A 24,550-nucleotide genomic window follows, 5' to 3' on the forward strand; every position below is an offset into this window, starting at 1 on the left:
CAAAATCCCACAAAATTCAGAATTGGTCACATATCTTAGCATCCCTTAGCAGTATTATTAAATTCTTAGTGCCCTTATTATTCCATCTGTAAAGCAGGACTAGGAATATTTGACCCCTCACATAATTAGATAATTATCAATAGATAAGTGAGCTCGGAAGAAGCTATTGCCTTTTGACAGGATACCAAATGATATTACAGATTGCCAAGTGTAATGTGGAAGTTCTCTTGGACTGATCTGCTACTATAATAAAATTGCTGAAATACTTCATGAAAAAGTGGACCCAGTCTTCCATGAGACAAAAACACACACATTTATTCCAATACTCACTTTTTTGTTGATGCCATCAGAAGTTTCTAATACGTAGTAAATTCTATTTTCCAGGAACTGTGAATTTTATATATATATATATATATATAAGTTTGCATATATTAATTTGCATATATATAAAATATATATTTATAAAATACTTATATATATATAAGTATATATGTTCTCTTAAGTAATCTTCAAAGCTAAAATTATGTGGCCCAGAATACCCTTTAGGGCTTTACTGGGGACCAATATCACCTTCAACTTTAACAGTGTCATTCATTCCTCCACTGGTTTTGCCTCCAGCAGCCAAGCTCCTCTCCTACTACATCTTGAGTCTTGCTACAGCCACAAGATCATATGTGATGGTGTCTATGGCTTCCCAGGTATAAAACCCCCAAGGACCAGCCCCAGCGAGAAAGAGGGAGAAGGTCTCAATTACTATGGAGTCCTCCCTTACTCGACACAGAGAGACTCCTGAGTCCAAGTTTCCACCCCAGAGCCACTGATGAAGGGGTGGGCGCACCTTGTCATGAACCATCACTAAAGTACTCTGTACCTTCCCCCCAAAAAAGTTAGAATCAGCAAAATAAATGTTTTATAATTTTCTTTTATAAGATGAGCAAGACAAAATTAAAAAAGAAAAGGAACCGCTCATTCAAGATCTCATTACTAAATTTTTCAATCAGGATTCAAACAGTGGTTTGAAGTGGTGGTGGAGGTTAGATGAAAAGAAAGACAATATTAAGAGTGTAAACTGAGGCACTGTGCTCCTTGTTTCTTATTGCTTTGTAGCCTGAGTGAGCTGTGGTTGCTTACTATACTTTTATTTTATTAAATAATATCTTTATTATGCACCATGATCACAAACATGTTTATAGTTGGGTTTCAGTCATAAAAAGAACACCTCTCTTCACCAGTGTACATTCTCCACCAACGCCCCCCACATCTTCCTTCTCCCCACCTCATCCCCTGACCTGTATTCGAGAAAGGCATTTGACTTCTCCCATTCATTAACATTGTCATGATAATTGTTAGTTTAGTTTCCTATGTGTCTTAGTAAGTCCGGACACTGAAACTCAAATATATTCTAAGTAGCACTAGTTTTATTCTCTAAATCTAAAAGCATCCTTCTGTGCCTAAAATTGAATTATGGATAACTTTGTAACTTGGTAACTTAGATGATTAAATAAATGTTTAAAAATTAAAAAATAAGATCTATCAAAATATAAAAATATCCTTTTTAGGCTCATAACCTGTTTCAGAATGAGTTTCACTGAAGTTCTATAAATGTTGTTTCTAGCTAACTTGGCTGTTTGTTAATGTGGTTTGCTTTTTGTAATTTTGAGTCAAGTATAGGAAATGAGCTTGTATTGCATATAACTTCTATTACATGCGCATAGCTATATATCAAGAGAGCAAAAATACTATCACTAATAGAATCAATGTGATACATAGAATTATTTTCCTTTGGTAATATATCATAAACATTTTTCATGCTAATAATTATTCTACTACTATCTAGTTTGGGGGACTATGGTGGCAGCCATTAGCAAAAAATACTGTTATTTAATTATCTGATTATCATTTTGTGTAACACTGTTTCTTTTCTAATAATTTTCTTATACCTATGCTATTTGAAAATCAAGACAGAAGAAAATTGGATTTATTCCATAGCATATATACCTAATGTAAGGGGTAATTTAGGAACTATTTGACTCAAATGGTTATAGAACTTCAAGACCTTAACAGAAGAGTTAAGAATTTAACAGGCAGTTGTCTTAATCTCCTGACAAATTCACCAGCCTCAGTTCAATATGAGTGGACACTATTTACACCATAAAGTTAAAGCCAGAAGCTTTTCCCTGTATATATTCTAACTTTAAATATTGGACATATGGAATTGGATTATGACACAAATCAATTTTGAAAAGATGCTTCCGAAAACTTTACAAACTTGCACTTCAAAATCAATGTCATTTGAGAATCTGGAAATGAAGTTAGTTAGAGGCAGGATGGTAGGCAAGATAGTCCAGAATTATGGCTTAGTTAGTGGTAGTCAAATAATTATTATAGACGGGAGGGAGTGTTCTCTGATTTGTGAGCAACAGTTCTTCTAATTGATTTCTGCATATTTGTGGATAGGGATCTGCCCTTTTCCATTTATTTTTCTTTTGACAAGTAAGATGTGAAATGTTGTTCCATGCCTTTCTAATTTAAATGTTGCACATGTAGAGAACTGATCTTGCCAGCTATTTTAAGGCTGGCCAAAAGCATAACACACTGTTGTTATTAGCCTTCATCATTTGGGTGGAGCCAACATTTTGTCTGGAACTGTACAGTAGTCTGATTCCCTTTATAGGCATAACCTATTTCTTCCATAAAGTAGATGCAATGAGAAGGCAGTTGGTCAGTTTCCTTGACTAGCCTCATGAGAGTAACTGAACTGGGGATATTCACTTTCCAAGACTTCTTGAGAGGTGATATTTGTGCCTTTAGAATAACTGACAATTCTGGTAAGGTAAAAGACACATATACAACTAATATAAGGTAGTATGTGAATAGCACACATGCACAGAGACCAGGGAGAGCTTAGAGGAGAAGCAGCCATTGCCTCCTGGCTTACATTGGAGATGGTGGACAATATATGCCATATGCACTGGGCTCATCCTGCAAGCTGAGTAATCCATCTCAACATATTCATGTACTTCTTTTTTCCAGATATATGCATATAACATAGTCTTTTCTTTGAATAAATTTTTGTGTTATATGCACTATAGCTTCTTTTCCTATTATGAATTTCCAATCAACAGAGTAGTTTTATTGTTTCTATCATGAGGCATTGGATATTTTTAATGTTAAAATTGTCTTTATGTGGTACATATACACAATGGAATATTGTGCAGCTATCAGGAGAGATGAGTCATGAAATTTTCCTATACATGGATGTACATGGAATCTTTTATGTTGAGTGAAATACGTCAGAGGGAGAGAGATAGAAAGTAGTCTCACTCATCTATGAGTTTTAAGAAAAGTTAAAGACATTACTGTAATAAGTAAGGCCCAGAGACAATAGAATTAAGGAGTTGGAAGGACCAGAAGGACTGGCTCACAATTTGAAGCTCACCACAAAGAGTGGTGAACACTGTTAGGGAAATAACTACACTAACAACTAGCATGACAGTGTTAAAGAATGAGAGAAGTAGAATGCCTGTCACGAATACAGACAGGGGAGGAGGGGGTCATTGGTGGTGGGAATGGGTATTTTGTTTATGACTGAAACCAACTACAAACATGCTTGTAATTATGGTGCTTAAATATTTATTAAAAAGAAAAAAAATGCCTTCATGGGGCCGGAATGGTGGCACAGCAGTAGGGTTTTTGCCTTGCATGCATCTGACCTAGGATAGAACTCGGTTCAATCCCACTGCGTCCCATATGGTGCCCCAAGTCAGGAGCAATTTCTGAGTGCATAGCCAGGAGTAACCCCTGAGAGTCACCAGGTTTGGCCAAAACCAAAAAAAAAAAAAAAAATAGTATTCATGTAAATCACAATGGTTTCAATAAAATAAAACTTTTTAAAGTTGTCTTCATTACTTGAAGATTGAGAATTTCTGTTACCTACAACAGTGCTATCTAATGGAACATTTTGTAATGTTGGAAATACACTCTTCATTATTGAGTATAATTGTCACTTTTGTAGCTCTCTTGAGGACTTGAAATATGACTCGGTGAACCAATGAACTTTTTATTTTATATTAACTGACGAAAGTGTAGTACTTGAAGTGCACAACCTGTGGCTGAGGATTTCAGATATGATAACACAAACTTATATTGTCCTATAGTTAATTCTCTAATATCTTCCTCATCTCCTGATACATACATACACATGCACACCACACAGTTCTTCTCTCTGTCTCTCTCTCACACACACACACCATCCTAATTTTCTTGACTTCAGCATATAGATAGCAGGCTGATATTTTCACAGATATTAGTTCTAAAAGTTTCTGAAGTCAAGAGAAGGCTTGTGTGTGTAAATACTTAATTGAAATTATTATATTTAATAGTCTTTCCTAATTATACAAACAGAGGCATTGTAATACACAATTTTGTTCCAGCCACTGATCCTTAGGAGCCTTGAAGGCTGTTCTCTGAATCCTAGATACATGTGTTAGTGATCTTCATATTGAGTTGGTGTCAACATTTATATATGATCCTTATTTAATAGCTGACCATTTGAGACCAAAGAAACTATAGGAATTAAGGCACTTGCCTTGCATATAGCCATCTCCTGTTCCTTCTCTGGCACCATATATGGTACCCTGAACATCACCGCGAGTGATCTTCCAGCACAGAACCAGGATTAAACCCTGGTGTGACCCAACCTAAATAGATAACTTGGCAGGAGGTATGAATCTAGTAATTTTTAGAAACTCAGAAATAAAAATATTACTCTAGGACTGTCTAGAGGGAAAAAAAAGTTCCATTTCTTGCCTGATGATTCTTAAAAGTAACAGAAAGTTATTCTTTCTCTAATTCTCTCCCTCTTTCTCTCTGAAACAATTAAAAGAGCCCATAGTACTGTATAAGTTCTATGTCTTTCTCATGACTCATAGCCTTGAAGTCTCTTGTGATCGTCATGTGCAATAACAACATATATTGTATTGGTTTCTGTTAAGGGACCAAAATTGCAATAGGATCTAGGTATAAATTCCATCTTTCTAATTATGATTGATATTTATTGTAAATATAATGGTAGTGGCTTTACTGAAATAATTCAAAAGTGGTGATTTTCCCCACCATATTTTTTTGTCTTTTATTGTTTTAAAAGGAGATGTAGGAGGAAACTAATAACTTGTAGCAACCAAAACAATCATATAACCTTAAAGTTTTTTTAGAGTGCATGCCTGCAGAGTTCTCATCCAGATCATAAACTCCTTTCATGGACTGTGGCTGGGGAGAGAGAAGAGTTCTTTCTGGACAGATCACCCATTGGGAAGTCCTTTTCTGCCGCTCACTTCCACATGCGTGGGCCGTGTCACAGTTCTTCTACACTCTGGGTTGTTTCTTTCTCTTCCCAACTCTTTCTGCTTTGAAAACAGATGTTTAGACATTTAAACATGAAACCCAGAGTGAGGGAAGCTTGTTTTTGAACCATATTATCAGAATGTGTCCTCCAGATCCTTCCTGACTCCCAAATGTGTCAACTGGAGAGGAGCTCCAGTTGTATTAAGTGTATTAAGTCCACTACTGAACAGTGCAATGTCCTTTGTGTCTTGGATATCAAGGCTCTCCGTTCCTCACAATCTTTCTTAAGCTTCCAGTCAAATTGGCTCTACAAACAGTGATTTCTCTCTGGCTGTTTCTTTTCATAGCACTTTTGTCTGGTTTTATTAAACTTGTCGCTTATCACCTGCTAAATTTCATTGTAAAGGAAAAGTGGTGGTGACTGTTGGTGGTGTAATCTATGTATGTGTTGAGGATATATCAGGGAGATAATGAGGAATAGGGAGGAAAAGAAATGCCAGCAACAAAGGATAGGTATTTTCAAATATAAAAAGCAATCCTACAGGCCAGAGCAGTGGCTCAGGGCATAAGGTGTCTGCCTTGCCTGTGCTAGCCTAGGATGGACCTCAGTTCAATCCCCTGGTGTCCCCCAAGCCAGGAGCGATTTCTGAACGCATAGCCAAGCATAATCCCTGAGTGTCACTAGGTGTGGCCCAAAAACCAAAAAAAGGAGGGCAAACCTAAATTAGTTTTATTTTTTTTTAAAGAGGTAGGTGCATATGGGGGCCACCCTCAGAAAATTCATGGCTTACTCCTGGTTCTGTGCTCAGGGATCAGTGCTTGATGGACTGTGTATAGGTAGGTGGCAGGGTTCAAACTAGATCACTGTTATGTTTGGGATGCTCTTCACCTGCTGTACTAGTTCTCCCTAATTTCCCTTTGAATTCTATGGAAAGACATATTCTCGCCTTATACTACCATGTCTACAATAGTTAAGAATAAAGAGCTAGCAATTGAAATATTCTCTGGTTAATGGAAAAGCATCTGAAAGAACTTTGTGATTTGATTCTCCATGAATCCCTCTCTCATGTCTTTCTGTGCTCAGGCTTCTTCCTCCTGCTCTTTTCAGAGAAGTTGGTCCTTTTCCTTGATAACTTGCTATAGAAAAGAAACAGTGGCTGGGATAGTAAATATGCAATATCTATAGTGCTGCTGATTTAGTTATAAGATTTCTTAACCTTCTTAATTTTGCATAGTTTGTATATCTTCATTATACTTATAAAATGTCACATTAATGTGCTCTACAGTTTCTTTTGCTCTGTGTATATGTATAAGTATATAAATGTATGTTATCATTTATAGTGTCACTATATTATATAATTACATATATATATCTTTGATCAGAGTATCTTTACCTAAAAACATCAGATCATCACAATAGGAAATTATACTATCATCAGTGATCAGGCCAAACAGTAGATTTCTGGGTGACTTAGGAATTGCCTTGTATAGTTGCAGGCTTGATGAGTGGTAGCTTCAGGGAAATCAGCCTCTATTTTTATTACTATGTATTAATGAATCTCTCCTCTGTAATTTGTTCCAGTATCTACTAGAAATGAAAAGCTTAATCCTACCCCCAGAACATATCCTGAAGAGAGGGGACAGTGAAGCAATAGCATATGCGTTCTTCCATCTGGCACACTGGAAGCGGGTAGAAGGAGCTTTGAATCTTTTGCATTGTACGTGGGAAGGCAGTAAGTAATTTTCCTTTTTTTGAAACAGTTTTTTAAGAGCATGAAAAGATACTGAGACTGTTCTCATCTGAGTGTTCATGATGAATAATGAAGATTTGCCAATTTATAGTGCTTCTCTGTGAAGTTCATCCCTGAAAACTGGGTACTTACTTAAATATTCCATCCTGCTTCCCAGTTGTGGTAGTTTTTGCTGTGATGATGCAATTGCTACAGCTCAAAAAGACATATTTAAACATGGATGGGATTAATCTGGACTGTTCAAACTAAGGGGCACTTTGCAGTTTTAAACCTTTGAGAATTGGACTGGAACTGGCTTGGAATTAGACTTTACCTGAGCTCTGATTACCCCCTCTTGATAGTTTTCTGAGAGGGTTGGCAGGTAAACTACAATATTCTCTACTAGAGGAGCTAGATTAGCTAGGTACAAAGGAACATAGTTATTCTTCCAAACAAGTGCAAATGATAAGAAACCTTTGGAATTCATATTCATGTTCAGTATAGGTATAGATCATATTTTGTTTGTTTGTTTTTGGGCCATACCCATTTGATGCTCAGGGGTTACTCCTGGCTTGGTGCTCAGAAATTGCCCCTGGCTTGGGGGGACCATATGGAATGCCGGGGGATCGAACTGCGGTCCTTCTTGGCTAGCGCTTGCAAGGCAAACAACTTACCTCTAGCGCCACCTCATCGGCCCCTAAATCATATTTTTGAAGTAAATAACTTTGATGAATATAATAATAAGTCTATCCAAGTACATGCTTTTTATAAGGGCCATCATTGTTTGTAGGAAGAGGTTCACATGGCAGGTAAGACATGTTTCCTTTCCTGTATAGGCACCTCCTCTAGTTCAGAGAAATAACCAATAGCACGTAGCAGCTGCCCAGTGATTTTTTTCTATAGGTGATAAATCTACAGGGTAGAGTAATTATGAGTCATCATATGAGTAATAGGAAATTCAAGCCATGCCCTGAAGAACTCAGTATTATAAGCGAGTGTACATATGTGACAATATGCTACCTTATGGATTTTTTCGGGAAAATGTAAATTGAAGTAAGATCCAAAAGATCTTTGGACACCATGTGCATAGACACTGTTATCATGGATTTAAACTGAACAAGCATAACATGTAGCATGGGCGTTATTTTTCCTCTCCTTGGGAAACAAAGCAATAAATGTTAGGAATCTTCTGACATTTTCTTCCTTAGCTCACCCTTATTCTGGTCAGCCTCACAAATGAATGTCTTTTTAATCCTTTAACTCTTATTTATCTTTGCTGCTTCCATTTTCATTTTGATAATATTTAGCTCCTCCCTTTTCCTGCCCTTCCCTAATCCAGCAGGAATCCAAATTGGTGCAGGAAGGGAGCAAGGGTAGCCAAAAGGGATGGGGTAAAAGTAAGTTGACAGAGGTGGGACCCGAGCTGATTAAGTTTTTTGTTTCTTTGTTTCAAAAGTATTTCTCCAGCAAGTTAGTAGTGGGTCTGCTTAAATCACTGTAACTGAAGTAGTTGATTTGATCAGGATTTCTACCCCCACCCAATGAATGTAAGAACATCCTCCAGGTGTCTTAGGCCTGGTATTTGGAAATGTTGAGACACACATACACTGCTCAGGGCATGTATGGGCGTGTGTACAAACCCCTCTGGCTTGGGTTTATTGTTGGGTTTAAGGTGTTCTTCAAATGAGACAAAAGGACTTTTTTTATTTAAACATAAGAAAAAGACAGAAATGGCCCAGCAAGATGGAACACGAGAAGCCTTACCTAAGAATAGTTATGGAAAGAATCAAATAAACAGATTGGCTCACCTCATAAGAACATACTTATAGATTGACGTCTTAGAAACATAGCTGTAGAAACTTATCAACAGTTGATCTGATTGAAAGTTATCAGACTCTTAGGAAGATTCAAAATATGAAGGCCCTGGGAGGGGGGGAGAGAGGGAGAGAAAAAAAGAGATAGATCAAGTATTTGGAATAGGAGAACATGAAATAAATACACAAGGAATGTATTATGAGGAATAGTTGGAAATAGTGCATAGAAATACAGTAATATAAACCAACAACAATGGGAATAGTGCTCCCAAAATTGGGAAGGAGAATAAGATTTCTGAAAAATGTAAAGTGGCAGAGTGGGCTCGCAAATCAAGTAGGGTGTGGTAGTATTGGGGTGGGAATAGGAATAATTACTTTAGATGGGCAGCAAGCTTTACAGGGATTAAGAAAAAAGGGAGGTGGCTTTTGGGATATAAAACAGTTGAGTTGGAAAATTCTGATTTGATCTGTCCAGATAAATAGGAACCACTCTGGGAACATTACATTAGTTGTTCAGGTTGACAAAGAGAGCCAGGCCATCCCATTTTAGACAGGAGCACTAGAAAGAGTGCTTATAGATATCAGAGCCTGGGATAAACCAAGATCCATGCCTTGTACTTGCCCTGCTGATTAGGTTTTCTGAGGGTTTTCCCTTCCCATTTGCTCCCATATAGGCCTGATAGAGTTGGCGCTCTTCCTTAAGAGCTGAAGAGATGCATCATGATAAGCAACTGAGTGGTGGGTAGCCCTCTGTTGGTAGCTCCCACCCAGAAATACTTGTTTGCTTTTTCCTCCTTGTTCTTTTCTGCAACACCATCTGCTTAGCCTTTGCAGAGTAGGTTTTCTCTTTTTGTTTTTGTTGTGTTGTGTGGGGGGTACACCTGGATGTGCACAAAAATAACTTCTGGTTCTACAGTCAGGAATCACTCCTGGTGAACTTGGGAGACCATATGGGATGCCGGAAATGGAACCTCAGGTTGGCCATATGCAAGGCAAATACTCTACCCCTTGTGCTGTCACTCAGCCCCACTTTGCTGAGTAGTTTAAACATAAGTAGATCTGTCATTTCTGAGGCATTTGCTTTGATGGCCCAGTACATACCACAGCCTACAAGTAAAGGTATTACATTTGGTCTCTTTCTAATGTTTAGAAAGCAAATCATGTTATCTGAGACTACTTTTGTTACTATTGACTTGAACATTTAAAAAATAGAACGAGCCTGTTTCTCTTTTCTAAAATTCTCTGTAGAAGCAATGCGACTAGAACTAGACCTTTATTATAACACAGGGGCCGGAGCGATAATGCAGCTGTAGGGCGTTTGTCTTGCATGCGGCTGACCCAGGATGGACTTGTGTTTGATCCCTAGCACCCCATTCGGTCCCACAAGCCAGGAGCAATTTTTTTGTTTTGTTTTTGGGCCACACCCGGCGGTGCTCAGGGGTTACTCCTGGCTGTCTGCTCAGAAATAGCTCCTGGCAGGCACGGGGGACCATATGGGACACCGGGATTCAAACCAACCACCTTTGGTCCTGGATCGGCTGCTTGCAAGGCAAACGCCGCTGTGCTATCTCCTGCCCGAGCCAGGAGCAATTTCTGAGTGCATAGCCAGGAGTAAACCCAGAGCGTCACTGGTTGTGGCCCAGAAACCAAAAATTAAAAAAAAATTAATAACATACATTCATAATCTATATGTTTGTATTAATATATATATTTCTACAGACAAATATCTGCAGACAAATATCTGAATATGTGTCCCACTTGTGAGAAAAGGCATCCCTCATTAACATTTTGAGCCTTTCTTAAAAAGAAAGCCATTTTAAGAAAGAGCTAGCATGCTAACTTCAGACAGTTGTGTGCAGTCCTTGACATCCACTCTAGTTCTATTTTCATGTAACTTAAATGAAACAGGCATCAGAGCTCTGGCTTTTAAATCGAAGACTTGGACCATTAGATTGACCCAGTTATGTTCGAGTGCAGTTTATGTCACTAAAACAGATTTTTGAAAACTGCAAGATTCCGGTGCTATATCACTGTCCTTTCCCGGGTTGATGGGCTTCAGAGCTGGTTCAGGGAGAAGAGTAGGGACAGGACCGGAATCCTCCCCTGTCCCAGAAGCCTCCAGGCCTGATTCCCCAATGCTGTGCTTATGCACAGGGACTGCACTTTCATCACTATACCACTTGGTGGCGCCTTTTCACATCTGCAGCTTCAAGGTTTAGGTTTTCTCCTTTAAATCATTTTTGTCATTCCAAAATTTAAGGCCATTTCCCAACTCCCTTCCAGCTATTCTTTTTTCATTGGAAAGGAAATTCAGGTGAGGAAAGTAATTGTGCCTAATTTTACCTTATGCTTACCAAGCTTACCAGGTTATATGTAAAAAATGATTATTCCTTTTGTTTGTCCTTTGGAGATTAAACAATGTACCTTATATCTGGCAAGAGTTAGTCTTAAGGCTGGAGACGAAGGTGGATTTTTTCCTGGATTTTTCGATGAGTTTTTTATGTTGGAGCATTACTCATATCATGGAATTAAGTGAATTTCCCACCAATCAGACCGAAATAATGCACTTTTTTTTTTTAATAAAACCCCAAACTCCAGCTGATGCATAGAAGATATTGTTTGGGTTTGAAACATATGGTGGTTCAAGGAAAAAAAAGTTCTCAACAAATACATCAGCATTTCAAAGGTTTCTAAAATGTTTGATTCATCACTGCCCCAGCCCTGAAATTACACAATATGTTCTTCAAAGGCAAGATAATCAAGAAAGGGGAAAAGTTTTAATTTACACAATTTCAAAATAAGCTTTTTAGTATATTACAGACTTGCTGCCTTATCTGAATTATATTTAAACACTGTAGGCTCTGGTTATCCTCATACACACATATATACACCAGCACACATCTGAGTAGAATATAAAAAACATATATGAATTAGGAATTCACTTGATCTGGATCTTATTTACAACAGTATTGTGCCTTATTGGGCACTATTTTAAATGGCACATTTTCTGTTTACCTGCATTAAATACTGATGTGGTCTTACCTCCCTCCTACCTTGATTTTTACAGAGCTCTCTTTTGCCTGTATTTATTTTATAAAGTGGCTCGTCTGCTGACCGAAACCATGAACTTTGAGATTTAATTCTCAACTTCTATATATCAGAGGGTCGGTATTCCATGGGGTAAATCACTTAGCCTTTCTTTGTTTCCATTTTTTTTTCCATTTGACCAAGTAAAACTCTTTATTTTCTTTTTGGAGATTCCCCACCACCACTACCATCCCCCACCCACCCCAAGAACTTACTACATAATGTATAAGATTTGAAGATGGTATTTTTTAGTGGGTCACAAAGTATTTCATTTAAGAATAGAAAATGGGCCATTGTTACAGCAAAGGCTGAAATTCTGATTCTAATTTATTCTCTTTGAACCTAATGATAAAGGCTACTCGCTGTAAGAGAGGTGATCCTTTGGGCATTTCCTCTAACCAAACCTTCCCTCCAAAAGACTGGCATCATTTGGACAGCTAAAGAGAAATTCCTACCCTCACACCAGAATCCCATAGATTTAAGTCTGAATTTTACAACTTGGAAAAAAGCAATGGTTGCCTAATTGTGATTCTGGTCATAGCTAATGTACATAATTTTTATTTATGGTCCAATGATGCTTCCATGCTGACTGCCTAGTAGAACCAACTAGCTTCTTTTATTGATTTGGTCTTGGTGATTGACCACAGTTTGAAATTTTTATTTATTCCTGATTGTACTTTAATCAATAAGCTTGCATTGATTCTTCTGTATGACAAAACATGGCATTGTTTTGGAAATACCAAAATTAATAAGATCCTGAAGTGCTGTGGAAGAAACATGTGTTTGTCTACACTCTCATAAACCTGCAAACACACAAACATATATTTACATATATTCATACATGTGTGCATGTAGTATGGAGAGAATCAGCACTGTTGTGGAAGGACAGAACGTTAGAGCATTGAGAGTCTGAAAGTCAATGACAAAAATTATCGAATCTTCTACAAAACTCTAGAATTTCTTTGTAGAATTGGAATGGAATGTCATGTAGACTAACCAAGAGAAAGCAATTTTCCAATAACCCAAAACTAGATAGTGAAAGCATAGATCACCCAAGCTTTTGCCTTCTGAAATATCACCACTGTTGCACTCAGATATTTCACTGAAGACAAATAATCTTCACCTGTAGTTACCGGCAGTGCACTCACAAATGGGAATGTAAAATTTGTTCCTTTTTTTATTTTAGTTTTTGGCCCACACCCAGAAGTCCTCTGGGATTGCTCCTGGCTCTGCACTCAGAAATCACACCTGGCAGGCACAGGGGACCAAATAGGATGCTGGGACTAGAACCCGGTTCGTCCCAGATTGGCTGCACTCTGGCCCCAATATGTTATCTTTTATCATTATTTTCTGTGCTATTATTTACATTTCTAATAGTTTAGGAAAGCACAGCATTTTTTAAATAAGAGGATTAAATAGGAAGTTTAAATTGAGTCTAAAGAGAAGATAAAGGGAAAACTTTTTGTGCCATCAGATACTGTGTTTGGACACCTGGATCTGTGCTGTCACACCTTTGATGATCTCTCCACCTCTCTAGCATTCTCGTTGGCCCTGACTCAGAGACTGGACACAGATTAATGACTTGCTGAAAGTCATAGATGTCCTTAGCTTGTCTCTGTTCTACTTCTTCTCCAGCTGTCACCTCTGCTCTCCCACTCATTGATGGGCACAGCCCCAGGCAGTCTCCTTGAGTGAACTGCTTCAGGTATTTTTGTGATTATTGAACCAGCTCTATTGTTTGTTAGGGTAGAACCCTGCTGGGTATAGACTATATCAGAACAGAGACTATGTGTGTTCAGCTCTCCTTCCCAACTCTGGTGCCATTGGAACACCTTCCTATCTTGATGAGTTAGAGTTAAGATTCAGACTCAGTTTTTGTTGTTGTTGTTGTTGTTATTTTCTTTTTTTTTTTTTTTCATTTTTTGATCACATACATGGCATTGTTTTGGGCTTACTCCTGGCTCTATTCTCAGGCATCACTCCTGGTAGCTCTCAAGGAACCATATAGAATGCCAGGGATGGATGGAACCCAGGTTGACCATGTGCAAAACAAGCACCCTGTCTGCTGTACTATTAACCTACCCCTCAAACTCATTTCTTATGGCAAAGTGACCAGTCTATAAAGTTCTCTGTGATCCTCTTTGAAGAGGGAGAATAAAATTAAAATTTCATTTAAAAATAAAATATCAATTAAAAGAAAATACCAACATCACCTCCTATCCTTGTTTCTAGTAGTATGTTCCTTAAGATGACAGATCTTTAGTGGTCTGTGAGGAGAGATAGGGAAATCATTTATTAATGCATCCATTCTGTCAGTTCTTCCTTTAGTTTAGTTGATTCTTTCTCCATTATTTGTAGCCAGTTTCTGCAGGACATGGCACTGTTGGTATTGGAACAGGTGCCTGATCAGGAACAGAAGATACTTTTCATTAACTAGATCATCCAAGTTTCATTTTGACCATTGAATGAAACATACCAAAGATCAGGATTGGGGGGGGGGGGGCGGTGGACCATAAAGGAAAAAGTAGAAATGGCATTTCTTTACCAGAGAGTAGCTATTAGTAGGCAAATCTTTTCGTTAATTTGCTGCATTTCTAACCCAATGCATTAATATTTTAAGTTTCATTGAAATATTTGGGTATTTTTTTTCATTTGGAGGAAGTTTATAATCATTTAGATTATTTTATATAATTTATCAGGTGAAATTCACAAAATAATGAAATCACCTTTTTCCATCGTATTTGCACTGTCAAGTCTGTGGGTTCATACTGGCTCTTGCAAGTTTTCAGCCCAAGTCCTAGATTCTCTGGGAAAGGCCACATGTCTCTGCATTGAGAGGAACCAGGAGTTGGGTGGTGAAGCTGGCAAGACCTTCTTCTGATCTCTCCAGCTTCTGCTTATCTCACACTTTGCTGGAACCTACACAGCAGGGTGGGTAAAGGATAGAATTGCCAACAGAAATTATATTTACTTTTGTTTAGTGATGCCAGAAGTCTTAATATTTTTAAGAACTAAATGTAAATGACAACTGATATGAAATATTTCAAAAGCATCATAATAAGCATATTTTTCATTTGAGGGTGGAAGTTATGCAGTATGTGGAGTGCATGTTCTCTTTAAATTCATAAATAATCAAAATCTCCCTCCACCCTCTTCAAATGAACTGATTAGAAAAAGAGAAAGACTTAATTTCACACACAAAATTCTGTCTGCAAATCAAATACTGGAGTAAGAAAATGTTGGGATCTAATAAAACAAACAAACAAAACAAACAGCCATTTGGTGTCTATACAAGATTCACAAGATCTTGTATTCCTTTATTTTATTTCAAAATTTGCTCCCTGACATGCAGACTTATATCCATTTTGAACAAAGTTTAGCATTCAACATTTAAAACTTTGAAAATGGGTGGTTTTCTTCTGTCCTTGAAATCTAGTTTTTTGTTTGTTTGTTTGTTTTTGGTTTTTGGGCCACACCCAGTGATGCCCAGGGGTTACTCCAGGCTATGTGCTCAGAAATCACTCCTGGCTCACGGGACCATATGGGACACCGGGGATTGAACCTAGGGCCATCTTGGGTCAGCCATGTGCAAGGCAAACGCCCTGCCACTGTTTTATCGTTCCGGCCCCTTACTAGATTCTTAATGACAGCATCCCGGTTGCACTTGGAGAAAATGGTTTAAAAACAAACAACAACTTCCACATAAGTATTTTCATATTAGAGGGGTGCTTTCATAGTGCCATCATTTATGACAGCGGTATTAACCCCCACCAGGTTGCAGTTCAAATATGTCATGATTCATAGGGGAGATTTTAACTTTACCCTATAAAGGCACTGCAAATATTGGGGGGAGGGTTGTTTTATTGTGTATTCTGTCTTGTTTTTCTTTCTCTTGAAAACCTCCTTCTACTGAAACTGGGTAGTGTTCTTGGAGGGCTGAAAACCAGTGCAGGGGGTTCTTTTCTTATTCTCAATGGTGGGCAAAAGTCATCTTTGTTTGCATAAAAGCAAAGTGCTGATGAACTAGGGTGAGCCCTTCATTTTAAGACGGGTAAGTCCCGGGTGTTTTTAATGTTTTAATCTGTGTTTAAGAGGTTTCTGTAATGAGAGGAAAATTGATAACACTTTTACCTCAGCAAACTGCCAGCAAACTAGCTCTGCTCTAATCCCACGTTTCTAGTGATTTATATTCTCCGTGGCAATGTGCTGTAACCTCAGAGTGATACCGCTGTGGTGCAGATTGACTGCATTCCAAATGCTGGAATCACATACATAATGTTTTTACTTTTAAATAATATTCAGACACCAGAATAAATACCATATGTGCACTGATGCCTGGTTACAATAGAACCTTGTCATTTCTTGGGAGGGAGAACATTCTTTGTTTCGAATTCCTGTTTGAAATGAGTATGCAAAAGATAAATATGGACAGTGACAACATTTGGAGACGGGCTTAGGTTAATCACACATTCAAGGAGGTAGTGGCTAGTCCTTGAAGGGGAGCATTTACCACAGCAAAGATTGCTGTGCTGCCTAACTCTTGGACGCCAGGAAGATAAGGGTTGTTACCCAGCCTTCCCAAGGCAAGGGCACAACTCTATGTTTTCTATCTACAGTGTGCTGCCATGAAGGGTGTCTGTGGAAGAAAAATCACCTCCCTAACGCTGTTCTTAGGAACAGTGAGACTTACATGCTGATGACATTGTACCAGGGAGAGAAAGGACCGTGAGAATGGGAAGAGATGGAGTGATGGGAATTCCTTCATTCAGTGTGAGACTGAATGTTATCTGATGCCACCAAAGCAGAGTTTAGGTGCCCTGACACCATCAAAATTCAGATAATCAATCTCTCCAGAACCGCTTTTTGTCCCACATGATAGTGAAGATTCAAATGTTTCATAAGGTTTAGAAATACCTCCTAAGCCCTATGTTTTTTAGGTTTCTGTTTTTATCCATGTCTGTTGGAATTCTAACCCAACTAGATGCAATTTTTAAAAAATGAAAAACATGGGGCCGGAGAGATAGCATGGAGGTTAGACGTTTGCCTTGCATGCAGAAGTATGGTGGTTCGAATCCCGGCATTCCTTATGGTGCCCCTAGCCTGCCAGGAGCGATTTCTGAGCGTAGAGCCAGGAGTAACCCATGAGCACTGCCGGGTGTGACCCAAAAACCAAAAATAAAAATAAAAAAACAGACATGCTAGAGTGCTTTTCTTATTTCTACATCTGTATCAAGCTCCAAGAAGTCAATCTGTATTTGCTTCTTGAGGGAGCGTTCCCATCCAGCCTTGTGTTATTACCGTCAACTAAGCTCTACTGAATTAGTGCTTGTAACATTTTAATAATATTTTGTAAATGAGGGAACCCTGGGCATTGGAATTGATGGCTTTCCTATTCCTTTGCACCCCCAACCCCACCCAATTCTGTGAGGTTTGCCCAGAATATATAGTGTGAGATTAATGTGTGAGTCATTCATCCTAATGCATCTCTCACAGTTTATCTGGAACATGACTCAGGATTTGGGTAAGCTCTGCATCCTTCCCAGGAGTTATTGGTAGAAGTCTTTTCCATTACTAAAAAATTGCTGCAAAGCCTCCTTTTTTTTGAAGTTAAGAAATTACAAGGCAAATATTGAATCTCTAACCTTATTGTCTTTCCTCTTCAGCTTTCCGGATGATCCCTTATCCTTTGGAAAAGGGACACCTTTTTTATCCTTATCCAATCTGTACAGAAACAGCAGACCGAGAGTTGCTTCCATGTAAGTCCCACTTCACTGTTCTCCTCACTACAGCCTGCTGGATGGTGTGTGTGCCTGAAGGTGGGGCTGGGGAGAGGTGGGAATGATAAATGTTTATAATGTTCCTTGTCTTTTATTGCTCTTCTCCCAGTCCTGTCCTCATTTGATAGCCTGTGCATTAAAGTGAATTATGTGAGTGGGTTTGGCTTCCTGCTCCTCCAAGTCTCTCTAGCTTCATAAAAGGAAAGGCCCCAGAGGCCTCAAGTGTAGATGAAGAGGCATCACGTCCTGCTTGGCCTAAATGCAGAGTTCTGATTGTGGGGAGTGGAGGGTAAGGGGGAGGTTGTGGAGAAGATAGTTGCAGGGGGCTGGTCGAAAGACAGAGCTCAGCCTCATCTCCAGCTGATGCACAGATTGGCACTGGAGAAGCATGAGCTAACTGCAATGGGGAGCTGCAGATGAGTCTAGAATTGGAAGGGGGGCAGCCCCAGGAAGCTGGCATCATAGCCTGAGGTGGCAGCATGTGGCCAGTCTGCTCTCTCTGGTGCAGCATTGCTCTTGGCCAGAGGAGTTTCTCAAGGGCATGAAGGGAACTGTGTGGTCTGTGCAGGGAGAACCCTGCATTCAAGGTCCTCATAATGGAGTGGTCGATGCCCCTCACCACATGTGGAAAGTGTGATTTCTTCGACTCTGAGACAACCGTGTTTGGGCAATTGTAGCTAAATAGTCATTATCAAATCAGACTGTGTAAAGGATCATGTCCAGGCTTTTCATGTGGCCATGACTTAGTACATAGTTTTCTCCCTCAAATAATAAGCTCCAAACTTTGTTCTGTCATCACTGTCTTCTCCTTCTCTCACATTCCCTCCCTCATAGCAGCCTCAGTTATGGCCATAATATATAGAAATATTTTACTCAGAGCAAAAGAGTAACTTTGGAGTTCTGGGACCTAGTGAATTAGTTGGCCAGTTGTAAATCACCAATATGGTGAGGCTCTGTGTACAAAAGGAGTTGTAGCCTGGGAGTAGTAGGAGGCAGTGATGTCTGGTTAGTGAGTCCTAGTATGACATGTCCAAAGAAGGGACAGGGAACTAAAAAGACCCAAAACAGTCATGTACTGTTTCTCACAAAGCTTGATAGGAGTCTAGTACCTCCCACTGCCCTGCGGATGATTCCAGAAATCCCTTTTTATGGAACTTAACTTGAACTTCGGATATCTCCTTCCCACCCACCCCTACTTCCAGTGAACTCTTGGAGAAGTTGGAGTTATTTTGGAAAAATGTACCCTTTCTGATGGTTTAATGGAGTCTACTCAAGTTTGCATAAGGATAGAGAGGAAATGATTATAATTATTCAAAGAAACTGTAGGAATAACCTGCATAAACCTGAAATAGAAAATTATAAAATGCAGTGAGCCATGTCTAAGCACCCCTTCAACTCTCTCAGATTGGGGCTTGGCTCTTTCACAGCCATGCACTTTTGCAACTGCTAGATCTGAATACTATTCAGGGGTCTGCATATACTGCTGAATCCCAGTGGGCTGAGTTCCCTGGATATTTGCTTTCTTGAGTTGTATGACTTCTGGCCCAATGCATCTCAGTTCAAAGCTTGGGTGATTGGTTAGGATTCCACATAACAGGAGCTTAGTGATGAGGAAAGCTCATTAGATCTTTGATCTCCTGAGGGAAAGAAAACTTTTGGATTCTTTTGGTTTAGGTGGCAGAATCCTCACTTATAGACAGAGAAACAGACACACAGGTATATATAGTGCCTCAGTCTTGCCTCCCCTACTTGACACTTCCAGAGTCTGAGTGAGCAGAGAGTCAGAACACTTGGCTTTTATAAAGGAATATTTTCTTCTCAATTTTGTATCTGAAACATCAAATTATGAAAGACATTCTAAAGAGAACCAGCTCTTTATTTTGGGGGAGTGGTTATACATTGATCATTAAGAGTTTCCCTGGGCTGGGGATAGAGCAAGATAGTATAGTGGACAGGCATTTGCCTTGCCCACTGCTCATCCTGGTTCATTTCTCAGTATCCCATATGGTCCCCTGAACTCCACTAGGAGTGATCGCTGAGCTCAGAGCTAGAGTAAGCCCTGAGCATTGTTAGGTGTGGCCCATAAAAAGGAAAAAAGGCATTTCCCTGTTTTTTTCCAGATAATGCTCACAGTCCTGTTCCCAGCCCTTGGTCACTGACCAGGCCAGCATAGAGGTCCTGGCAGAAGGATTTTCTATCAGGGCTGTACCCTTCACTGTCATTCTTAGATAAACAAGGAAAAGATAGAAGATAAACTCAGAGCACCTCATTAAAAAATGATAGGACGTGAAAATCTGGAGAGAGGGTTTTCCTACAACCCCCTTTGGTTTGCTGGTTTGTCTGTTTGTTTTTTCAGATTTGTGGTCAGTTAAATGAAGTTGCATTTTATTATTATTCACTTTGAAGTAAGGCTATTGCTTAGAATAGACATGATTACTGGCCCTGCCAGGACTGTGCAACTGTTCTAGTCAGTCTGTGCCTTCCTTGCTTAGAGCGCAATGTTGGACATAGGCTCAGGACAAGCAGAGAGGCAGCCAGGGCTGTTTTCTCTCCTGTTTTATTTTTCCTGGGGAGCTCAGGATGTTCTGTCCCTGAGAAAACACTGGTCCTCCCACCCTAATAGTTCCCCTTTTTTCTTCACAGCTTTCCATGAAGTCTCAGTTTACCCAAAGAAGGAGCTTCCCTTCTTTATTCTCTTTACTGCTGGACTGTGTTCCTTCACAGCTATGCTGGCCCTCTTGACACACCAGTTTCCAGAACTTATGGGGGTCTTCGCAAAAGCTGTGAGTATTTGCCCAGGTGGCGTAAGTTCATGGAGGGGCAGAAGAGGCTATGGGAATGGAGGGAGCATCAGAGAATTGGGAGTTGTTACATAAAAATGGAAGTGCCTCTGTGATCACTGTTCAGTATCATTCTCAATGGAATCAGAGGGTTGAAGGGCGAATGAGAAATGGAGGAGGGTTGTTAACGCACGTCTTGCCTCATTTCATTCACACACAAGGTTTTTAGGCATTTCTCCAAATGCTTGAGGTCCAAAAGGATTAAAGAAATAATTAGGGGACTCCTGGAAAATGTAAAATATGTGAGGAATTACTTAATTTTGGATACATCTAACAACATCTGACTTTTAGATATCTGAGGTCTTTCCTTCCAAAAGGGTGAGATTTACATTTTCAAAGAGAATTCAAGAGTTTTTTTTAATAGATTGTTTGGGAAATAAACTGAGATAGTATAAAGGCTGATAGTGTTAAGAAGATGCACTTACACTTAGACATATATTAATATGGAGTTTCTTTAAGAGTCTTAAAGGAAGATTGTGGAAAGGAACTTTAATAAGAAAAGAAATCTGCACTGACAGCCAAGATCCACTGTTTCCTTGTTGAAAACTGTACCTTTGAGCCTGCTTGTGCCGTGAGGATGATTCAAGAAGAGTAGAGTTAGAAAGGATGATTTCTAACTTGGCTGAGTTGATTTAATCCCTTTCCAGATGATTGACATTTTCTGCTCGGCAGAGTTCAGGGACTGGAATTGCAAGAGTATTTTCATGCGTGTTGAAGATGAATTGAAAATCCCACCGGACTCTCAATCTCAACATTCCCAAAACTGAACTCATCACCCTTCCCCTACCACCAAAACTACTCCTCTTCCTGTAGGTCCGACCTCTGCCAGTGGCATTGCCTGCCATCCACCCAATCGCTCCAACCAGAAACTCTGAAATTTATATATATTCCCTTTCACATCCCCATATTCCCATATCTGTGGGTTCTAACCTCCAAGCCTCTAAGCATTCAGTAAGTGTCATTTTTCTCTTCTTCCACTCTCTTTTCTTATGATCTCTCTCTTAGTTTATGTTTTTGTTTTCTCTTGCCTGGGTTCCTACAAGTGTATTTATTAGCCACTTTACATCTAGTCTTAGCCACTGTTGATTTTCCTTACTTTCATAACTGACTCAAATATGGTCTTTCTAAATTGTAAATCTGAGCATGTTACTCCCCTGTTTAAATCTCTCCATCGGTGTCCCCACCAACTTCATTAGCCTATCCCAACTCTTCAGCATGCCAGGTCCTTAAATAATCTGACCCGTACTTGTCTTTTTAACCTCATCTCGCCCAACTCTTACAGAGCCTCTCCTTAGTGGATTGCTCACCAGTCTCAGATGCACCAGGCCTTTAGACAGCACTGTCCCTTGGCACCTGCTTTTTACTCTGCATGGAATGCCTTCTCCATCACCAATCTACCTGCCCACTCTACTAATTCTTCTTTATTCTCTTATACTTGACTTTATTTCTAGAATTCCCCTGAGTTGAGTTAGATGTCTCTCCCCACAATAAGCCCACTGTATTCCATGAATACCTATATTACATTTATTGTACTGTACTATAAATGTTGAAAAGTTGCCTTGCCCTTTTAGAATGTAAGCTCTTAGAGAGCAGGACTGTGTCCTCCTCATCTCTGTACCCCTGAGGCTTTGCACATGGTAGGTTTTTCAATAAATGATTATTAAATAAATAAATGGTAATGGTTTCTGCAGAAAGAATTCCTATAAAATCAGGTATAGCTTAGTATTGCTTTTCTTCTTTCCTACTTTGAATCATAGACTCTTGAATTTACTCTCGTTTACCTTCAACAGTGACATAAAGAAGGTCAGAAATACTGCTTTGAATACTTGTAACCTTGGGAACCTGACTATTGTAACATCGAAACCCATCTTGTTGAATCAGAACTTTTATTCTGTTCTGATAGACTCTGACTCCCTTTAAGTTCCTCTTAATGTTCAGTTCTACTCATTGAAACTACACTGAAAGCATTTACAGCTACTTCTGACTCTTTTTTCTATAACTTTTTTCTTTTCTTAACTTCCCTTAAGATTTTTATATATGATATGACTTCGAAACCTAGGTTTAGTCAAATTGTTTCCTTGTATTACTGCCTGTTTTATGGTTCTTTGTGACTTATTGTCCTCTATCCCAATTCCAAGCTGTTAGCAAAATTAGCTGCCAAAAAATTGAGAATAATGATTAAATAATTATATACTTACATATATAATTTTTCTTCTTCCTTTTACCTTCCTAGTTTGTGTGTGTGTGTATGTGTGTGTGTGTGTGTGTGTGTGTGTGTGTGTGTGTGTATTGGTTCTGTATCCACTAAATGAGCATAGTGTACTTGGTAGCAGTTTGGAGGAAGAATAGATCTTCAACCAAACACTGTCTCTGTCAGCAAATTCTTGAGTGCCCCCCGAAATTCATTTAGTCTCTACACCACTGCATTCAAGGAAGCTGAACCTTTGAGCAGCCATAGAAAATAGTGGTCTGTGAGATGTGAGGGAAATGCTTCTACCCCGTCTGAATCTTGGGATCATCTGGGAGTTTAAAGATCATTGCTGCCTACCTTCCTCTTCCCCAATACTGACTTGGCTGATTTGGGGAGGCAGCATGGTCATTGGGTTTTTTCAGAGTGTCCCCAATGGTGTGGGCCTATAAACCAAGACATTGAGAACCCATGCAAGATCATGATTAAGGGCTTAAAACACTTTCTCCAGGAAAGTTAGGGGGAGTGGGGCTCAGTAACAGAATACAAGTGGAGGTGTTTACTCAGAAAACCTACACAGTTTCCAGAACTTCCAAAAGAGATGTTTCTTATGGATATTATACAAGGGCCCACTCTCCATTTATTATTTCCAAAACCTTATTCATTGACATAAAAAAAGATACATTAGCTTTTATGATCTTCCTATTTGACATTCCTCCAAGGAGTAGTAGTTTGGTCTGCTAAATGCAATTTTTCAAATGTTATTTAGAAAGATTTTCTTTTAAACCTCTGTCTGAAGGTTCACATTGATTTTGCCCTTCATTAAGATTTAGCAGTTCCCAAAATGTCTAGAGAGACTTGGTGGGAAGGAAGATAAATGCCCTCTTCAGCTCTTCTCCACACCAGCCCTCCCACATTTTCACCCTCATCACTTCATCACATCATCCCTTCATCTAGCCCTTTTCCAATCCCTCCATCACCCCACCTCCAGCCCCCACAGTTTATCACTGTGACATGGTAGGCTGCCTGCAGCCATTTTCAACTTGTGAAAGTGATTTTCTCAGCCATTGCCTGAGATAAATAAGGTCCCGGAGATAGGAGATAATGACTTACTCAGTGAAGAGAGTTCCTAGTCCCTACCTGTACCACTGTGCAGCTTGGGAACCCTGTGAATGTTTACATATTGCCTATAAAGCAGCCCACAGTGAAGTAAAAGCCACTGGGAAACTAAAATGCAATGTGTCCATTACCTTCACCCCTCTAATCTAATCTACCTCAATGATTTGGGACTAGCTCTTCCTAGAATGTTTGGCTAGCAAGATAAGCTTGCTCATATAAATAGATTATCATTTGAAATCCAGCCCCTCACAGAATGTGGGAAGGTTGGCGCCCTAACCTCTTTGGCCATCAGGGGCCCTGTCTTGACTCCTCTAGCCTCCTGTCCTTTCCTGGGCTGATCCTTTTGACTTCTGACTCTCATCTTTGGAGTCTGATATTGATTTCAGTGAAATGTCAATTTTCTGGTTGCAATAGTACACCTGGAACTTATACAGATAAGCAGAGGTGTTATACATGGTATTGAAGGCCCTTGGGAGCCATGACCCTCTTTTTAGTGATGGAGTTTCTGAAAGAGGTACATCAAGCTATTGAAATGTCACTCTTGCCTTTTTTTTTTTTTATACTACTTTCGGTGCTTTTTTCTCATCCCAAGACAGTGATTGAACAGGGGTGCATTGTAGACCACATTTCTGTGACCCCTGGGCAGAAGTTT

The 24,550-nt window shown here is 39.3% G+C and overlaps 1 protein-coding gene across 5 annotated transcripts in view; it reads left to right on the forward strand.

Moving 5' to 3' along the window:
- ST7 (suppression of tumorigenicity 7) overlaps window positions 1-24,550 on the forward strand; it is a 300,688-nt gene that overhangs the window by 272,758 nt on the left and 3,380 nt on the right. For 3 of the 5 annotated variants that reach the window (XM_049771031.1, XM_049771032.1, XM_049771033.1), the window contains 3 exons: window positions 6,926-7,076; window positions 17,638-17,730; window positions 20,395-20,534. In XM_049771031.1, the coding sequence (XP_049626988.1) occupies window positions 6,926-7,076; window positions 17,638-17,730; window positions 20,395-20,534 (384 nt within the window). Of the gene's footprint in view, window positions 1-6,925; window positions 7,077-17,637; window positions 17,731-20,394; window positions 20,535-21,238; window positions 21,462-24,550 lie in introns of those variants that run through there. The other 2 variants (XM_049771034.1, XM_049771035.1) reach the window with 1 other exon arrangement.

The sequence above is a fragment of the Suncus etruscus genome, chromosome 1 (genome assembly GCF_024139225.1).
Source record: "Suncus etruscus isolate mSunEtr1 chromosome 1, mSunEtr1.pri.cur, whole genome shotgun sequence".
Taxonomy (NCBI): domain Eukaryota; kingdom Metazoa; phylum Chordata; class Mammalia; order Eulipotyphla; family Soricidae; genus Suncus; species Suncus etruscus.